Source organism: Frankliniella occidentalis, unplaced genomic scaffold (genome assembly GCF_000697945.3).
Source record: "Frankliniella occidentalis isolate FOCC.00 unplaced genomic scaffold, Focc_3.1 Scaffold73, whole genome shotgun sequence".
Classification (NCBI taxonomy): Eukaryota; Metazoa; Arthropoda; class Insecta; order Thysanoptera; family Thripidae; genus Frankliniella; species Frankliniella occidentalis.
The window spans coordinates 1,009,757-1,016,749 of NW_026267203.1; the positions used below are offsets into that span (position 1 = coordinate 1,009,757).

The window sequence follows — 6,993 nt, forward strand, 5'->3', positions numbered from 1 at the left end:
GGGGGGGACAACATGGCGGATGCTCCACAGAGTGGACATAAGAAGGAGTTTTCGCCACGGGTCGTCTAAACAATTAGTCAATAACAACAATAATATCGCTAACAATCGAGTCGGTGTGAGGGAGGGGTCGATTGCCCCGCACACCCTTGAGCGTGTCCGGAGAGACTTGCGCTCTCGGCGACTAGTTGTACGTTTCTCAATCGTATCACAAATGTGTAACTCAAACGTCACAGAACATAAATATTGAGCCGTGGACCGGGGGGGTCGTTTCTCAGTCTTGGTGAGATTGGGGGGTTTGTGGCGTTGGTGCTGCCCTCTGCCGTTGTTGCCTTCTCTACTTCTCCAATTTGTAGCTATCCCAGTCTGTTAAAAAGTAATTGAAAAAAAGAATGAGTAAAACGAACCGGAAACACTGAACGTAATATGCCTCGTTAGCGACCCGCGGTTTATTTGAACTCATTCGAGGAGAAAAGACACTCACCGGCGATGTGCTTCCTGCACTTTTCGATCTCGGGGAACCAGTCGCCGGCGGTGTAGTTGATCTTAGGCAGCTTGCCGCCGTAGTCGGCGGGCAGGTGGTTGGGGTCCATGTGCTTGTGGAGGGAGGCCATCTTGTCGCCGTGGAAGAACAGCTGCAGAGGACGCAAACGTCAGGACGTTGTTAATGAATAAAATCGTCACTGCTTGCTTACTGTGTAAACCTCTCTGGCAGTGGCTGATTCGCCCAGGTCACGTACGGGCGAGTTTGCTTATCAACTCTGGCCATGCGACCCCTTATGGCAACCCATCCGCTAAACTGCAAGCGGTGCAGTGTGTGTGTGCAGTGTGTGTGGCCATACGGAAGTGGGCGGGCGAATCAGCCGCATCAGCCGCCTTGTTGTTTTCACAAAACAAATCATCACCCCCGAGACCCGACACTCACCCTGCCCTTGAGCTTTTGGCGGACGAGGGGCTTGAACATGGTCCACACCATGTTGAAGAGGAAGGGCTGCTTGACGATGTGCACCTCCTTGAGCCGGAGCGGCATCGCCTCCTGGATGAAGTTGAGCAGGCGCATGGAGAAGGTGGGCGAGAAGCCCGACACCTGCTTCATGCCGAGGCCCTCGAAGTCGAGGATGACGACGACGCCCGCCACCTGCGACTCGGGCTCGAGCATGGCGGCCAGGTGGATCAGGTAGAATATCCTGAAGATCGAGTCTGTGCTGACTTTCTTGGGATCCCAGGTGGCTGCAACACGAAGCACGCCGTCAGACAGGGAAGCCCATCCCACATACGACTTTTCCCGAACCCGACGGTTGTTGTGAGCTCACGCACCTCCGCACTTGTTGATGAGGACCCGACGGCCGTTCTGGTCGCGGTCGACGAGCACGTTGACGACGTCCGAGTTGAGCATGGCATCTTTCTCCGTCTCGGGCTGCAGGCCGTTGAGCAGAGCGCCGTTGTCCTCCTTGAACTTGAGCGTGCGCTTGATCTGCAAACACAGGTCTCATTGTAATATTGAACCACGGTGTTTTGAACACATCCCGCGCTCATATTCCTCTGGCGTGACAAACTATCCCGGCTGTGGAAACGTTATCGAAGCAATAGATGCTCTCAGGCAGAATCGATATCGTTTCGATGACGTTTTTCACGGCCACACTTGGCGCGACGGGTTGCAACCATGGTTGCAACAAACAGCGACCCGTATGGGACATGCCGTCTGACACGTTGCTGCTGATAAGGACTTTGTTTTCGAAAAAGGGTTGGCCAATGTATTGGAAGGTCAATTATTAGTAGAACCCACCCCAAGGCAGGAGCTTCTGACTGCCACGTGCGCCGACCTATAAGTAGCTGGTGTGGGCCGAAAGCACCACCCCACCGCTAAGGTGGCCGCAGCAAGTGTCGATGATTCCAGAGGCGTTATTGTGCAAGCGATAGCGGTCACGACGGCCGGGGGGCAATCTTAGACTTTGAGTCTTATCAGCTGCGGAGGACTCGCGGCCGCTCCTCCAACGACGGACACGTGCTCCGATAGTGACTTGCTCTTCACAAACACAAAACTCACCAGTTCGAGTGCGCTCTCGGGGTAGTACTTGCACGGCCTCAGGAAGATGATCATCAGGTTGTCGTCGTCCACGTTAATTTTAATTTTGCCGTCGGCTGCAATCAGAGGAGCGGCGCGGTTAGAGGGGGAAAAACAGCACGCACGAGGATGCATAATTAGTCATTTAAATCATTGTAATCGTTATCAGCTCGTGAGCTCGCCCCCCCCCCTCTCTCTCTCTCTCTCTCTCTCTCTCTCTCTCTCTCTCTCTCTCTCTCTCTCTCTCGGGCACGCCGACGACGCGTGTCAAGTGGGCCGGGCTGCCGCACTATGTAAAGTCCACTAGAACTCGAAGAAATCAGGGCGCCGTCGGAGTACTCTACTCCGCACTTGAATCTGTCGTTGCTACCGGCGGACACGTGGGGCCGGCCGTGGGGGGGAATCACGCATGGCAATCCTTGAGGACAGCTCAAGGTTTCTTTTTTGTTCAGAGGCGCTAAACGCAACAATGAGTTTAACAGCACCGAGATCACCGGAGTGCCCCCCTCCCCCCTCCTTTAGTGCCTTTAAACGCAGGTGCCTAGCGATGATGTATTCGCATGGCGCGGAGGGGGTGAAAAAAAGAAGAGGAAGGTGTCAAAACCGATGTCTCAGAGGTGAGATGCATCATCAATATGCAAATAGGGATTGAGAGGAAGGGGGGGGGGGGGTCCTTGAATCGTGCGTTCGGGATGGAGGGACACACTGCCGTGTTTGTTCAGGCAGCGTTCGTTCAGCAATTGAAGAGGAAAGTGCGCTGACATTTGAAACGCGAAAATCAAAATTCCATCTAGGGGAAATTACAGCGAATTTTTTTTTCAAGTGGAAAATTTGGGGTGTTTCGGGTCAATGATATTAAGACGGAGCCAATGACACATACGTTGCCTCCCTGGTGGCCGGTGGCTCGGCCCGCGGGAACCCCCGCTTACTGTGCGCACGCACGTTGTGCCACCTTCCCCTATTCTCTATCTGCCGCCTCAAGGTAGACGGAGAAACAGCCGTACATATCGCTGTATTTGGGCGTCTGGGCCGCAGCCCGTAACTTGGGGAAAAAGGGGGGGGGCGTATTTCTCACTTCTGCCACCTTTGGGGCCGTAACTAACCACCCGGTGTTCAGTGCCGGTGGCAAAGTGTTTAAGAGTCAGCAAAACGTTCAGAATACAATACACCCCCTTCCTCCCCTTATCGTTCCGAAGCCAACTGTGCCCCCCCCCCCCCACACACACATGCATACACAACACATTGTTGCTGCTCAGACGGGAGGCAGTGCACATCAGTCAGCGAGGAGCAGGGGTCCAACAAAAAAAGTTGGTAAGAAGTGAGTGAGTATGGGCTGACGGAGAAGTTAATCACTGAATTACCATAAGCGAAGCCACCTCAGGAAGTGATTCATGCACACGCAGACTTGACAGTAAAGCACAAGTTGACGAGGTTGGCGCGAGAGCGGCGAAAATATAGAGAGCCCTGGCGTTACTATTGTATATCATGTCACAACTGGCAAAATGTGAAGGGGTAGGGAAGATATTAGAAAACGTAAAACGAAAGCAGGATTTAAAAATATCTGCTGTATCGATTAAAATTTTAATTTTGCATCTTTTAACTTCCATGCCAGGTAACTGAAAAACTTAAACTACCCGCGCATTCAGGCGAGAAGGCATGAGACATTAGCACTACCCGCGCACACCTTCAATTTCAACTCTGAAATAGACTTCCACCAAAATAAAGAGCGCCATCAAGAACTCAAGATACAACTGGACTGGGCATGAACTAAGAACTAAGGATCCGGATCCCTACAGGGTGCTTGCGGTGGTATGAGAAAGTGACTTGGGGCAAGAGAAGAGAATGAAGATCAACTGTCTTGAACAAAGTCTCATACCGAGACCCCCTGCCCGACAGTCCGACAATGCGTTGCAACCACTCTTAGTTCCTTACAAACAGCGGTGTTCGTATTACGAAGAATTTGTTTGTAACTTACAAAGGATCTAAAGCAGCCATATTACGAACGATTTTCCTTCATATTACGAACACCCCCCATTCGTAATACAAAAAGCCTCGTTTGTAATACAAACCAGGCTCTTCGTAATACAAACAATTTGTTTGTAATACAAATGCTCCAAATCATTTGTACGTTACGAAGAGCAGTTGTTCGTAAGGAACTTACAGTGACAATGAGCTCAACTTACCCTTGATGAGTTCGCGCAGCTTGGCCACGGACTCCTTGACGAGCTCGGGAGTCTCGCGGAGCTCCTTCTCGGCGATCTGCCTCACCTTCTCCGAGATCGGAGCGGTCTCCATTTTGCAGCGTTCTGCCATCTTGGAGTCTTATTGTATAGTCGGCGACTGCAACAGAGGAGAGAGCGGGGGCGTCAGTTTGACCAACTCAATAAGGGAGAATCATCCGGGGGAGGTGGGGGTTAGGGAGTTGACTAGTGACGTCGGCTAAGCAGGGTTTATAGTTTGAAAAGTACCTAATCGGTCTATCGAGGCAAAGTACCTTGGTACCTAACGAGCTATCGAGTGCGAGGCAGCCTCCTCGGTGAGGTGCGAGAGCGCTGACTGGAAGAACTGAGTTTGTCACGCCGAGTACTTATGGCTCCCCTCTACCCAGCCGATACCGACCCCTTGACACCAGGTCCCCCCCGCCCCGCCCCGCCCCGCCTCACCCTATCTTCCCACGCCCGCCCGCACGGTGGCCCCCTTGGAAAAAATATCCAGGCAGCAGTCGGATGACTGGCTGGCGCACCTGGTGGTGGGAGTGCATAGTATGAAGAGGTGAGCTGCCCAACGTCAGGTTCACCAAATTTATAGAATTTGTAGAAAATGGGTAGTTGAAAGGGGCGTTACAACACTGTTTATCTGATGCACAACTTCTTCCCTGAGGGATAAGGGAGGAGTATCAGCTGAAAGTGAGGACGTTTCACCACCACGTCCGTCATTTGTTACATAACCGCATGTGACGAACTTTGTCGAAGGGAGAGTTCAGTTATCCGTCCTTGGCCCTGACTCTCGCGGCCCCGCAATGCGTACGAGCGAGCAACACACCCGATACGATTTTCCGATCAGCAACAGGTTGACGAACCCGGCATAGGAAAATTCGCCGTGACGAAAGTCCGACCCATCTCTCACGTCAGAACGACACAACCTTGGAGGGCTTATGAGGCAAGAGGCGGGGCTTTCTGATAATATTATTGCACTGGGTTTATGCCCCGTTCATTCGGTCTTCTTTCGACCTCGAGCGAGTAGAACTTGCAAAGATCAGCCCCTGCAAGGTCCCATAGCGCCTGATACGTAGGCAACATCCGGTGTGCCGTGCATGCGTGCACTGCGGGTTGGCCTACCCTGAGACTCGCGGGCGCCGACCTCCCGTAATTTCCCGAATAAATACGAGAAAAAAACGAACTTACTTTCTGGACAATTCCCACCTACAAACCACGAAAATAACCTACAGGAGAACACTCTGTATCAGAGTTGAAACTATTATTTTCGGGGTGTACCGCATCCGACTCGGCGCGGAGTCGGTGTCGGCAGCGCGTGTGGTTCCGAAAGAAGCGGGACGCACTCGCCGCCCGGTGACGTCACTCGAAGAGCAAACGTTTTTCGAACGTTTTTGGTTTGAGTTTCCTTTAAAGATTTTTTTTCGCGCGCGCATCTCGGGCTCCTTCGATTATCGGCGCAGAGAGACTTTGGCGACGACAGGAAGAGTATGCCTTGACATAAGCCGGTCCGTCAGGGTCAGGGCTGCTGGGCTGGGGGAGGGGAGAGAGAGGGGGGTACTCATACACCGGGCCGCTTAGAGCCAGCGCGTGTAAGTGCGTGCAGGTCGCCGTCGAGGAGAGCGGCGGCCTGGAGGCGACACGACCGGCGCACAGGCATTCGCCCGGCACTCGCCCGGCACTCGTGCGGCACTCGTATGCACATGCACACTGTCAAGCTTTCGGCACACGTGCAGCACTCTTGCACGCGTGTGGAACTCGTGAAGCACGCGGTTACTCTTGCGGCACACGTGTGGCACACGTGCAGCACTCTTTCGGCACTCGTGTGGAACTCGGGAAGCACGCGGTCACTCTTGCGGCACACATGTGGCACACACGGTCACTCACTCGGCACACACGCGGCACACGATCACATAGGTGCGTGGAACATGACGTCGACAAAGCCATAATAAGATCCCGGCGCAACTCCTGGCGCGCCAATATTTTCTAATTTTTTCATCACTAATGCGGTGATAGTTGGCCGATGCGACAACGAGTTTGTTGTCGCTGATGATACGATGGGGATAAGAGATGGATGCTCGGGACGCGGAAGGAGCGGTATTAGGTCCGGCTGACTGGGGTCGCGATGTTCTGAGTGGGTTTTCAGGGGTTTCACAACGAATTGCCTACTTTTCAGTCGGCTTCTTCGGGTTGCCAGGGTGAAAAAAGGGGGGGGGGGGTGACAGGGGCAGTCGACTGCGGTGACTGCAGGTAAATAGATAACCGATGGCCGAGATAATATAATGATATCCCGCTAAGGAAAATTTTACCCATTCGGATATGAACGCCCCGCGACACACCCTGAACTTCACGACCGTGAGTTTCCTACAGTGCTGTGAAAAGAGTACCCCGCTCCCTACAAAAAATACAACATAACTTGTACCTGACCCCTCCCCAGTACTCACAGAGCGCGGTCGCGGGCCCGGCGCGGTACTACTGCCGCTCCTCGGCCCGGCCCGGTCCGGCCGGCAGTCAGCTGTTCCGCGCGCACCTGAGTCCACTGGGACTCGGCCGAGCAGTGCAGCGTGCGCACGACCCGGGTGGCGCTGACGAACCAGCCGGCAAGGCTGGCCCGCGAAAACATCGTACCCAACTCGCTTAACCCACTGGGTATACCTGAATACGAAATGTATGTTTCGCGCAACAAGCTAGTTAGCTCCCTCCCTCCCTCCCTCCCTC

The 6,993-nt window shown here is 53.5% G+C and overlaps 1 protein-coding gene across 5 annotated transcripts in view; it reads right to left on the reverse strand.

The window, feature by feature from the left end:
• Positions 1-275: 275 nt before the first annotated feature.
• The window catches only part of LOC113208641 (retinaldehyde-binding protein 1), a 15,830-nt gene continuing 9,112 nt past the window's right edge, over positions 276-6,993 (reverse strand). For 2 of the 5 annotated variants that reach the window (XM_052268644.1, XM_052268645.1), the window contains exons 2-7: positions 4,246-4,402; positions 2,045-2,139; positions 1,315-1,471; positions 923-1,227; positions 482-632; positions 276-363 (exon numbers count right to left, since the gene is read on the reverse strand). In XM_052268644.1, the coding sequence (XP_052124604.1) occupies positions 335-363; positions 482-632; positions 923-1,227; positions 1,315-1,471; positions 2,045-2,139; positions 4,246-4,375 (867 nt within the window). In that variant the 5' untranslated portion in view covers positions 4,376-4,402 and the 3' untranslated portion in view covers positions 276-334. Of the gene's footprint in view, positions 364-481; positions 633-922; positions 1,228-1,314; positions 1,472-2,044; positions 2,140-4,245; positions 4,403-4,530; positions 4,672-6,719; positions 6,739-6,993 lie in introns of those variants that run through there. The other 3 variants (XM_052268646.1, XM_026425736.2, XM_026425738.2) reach the window with 3 other exon arrangements.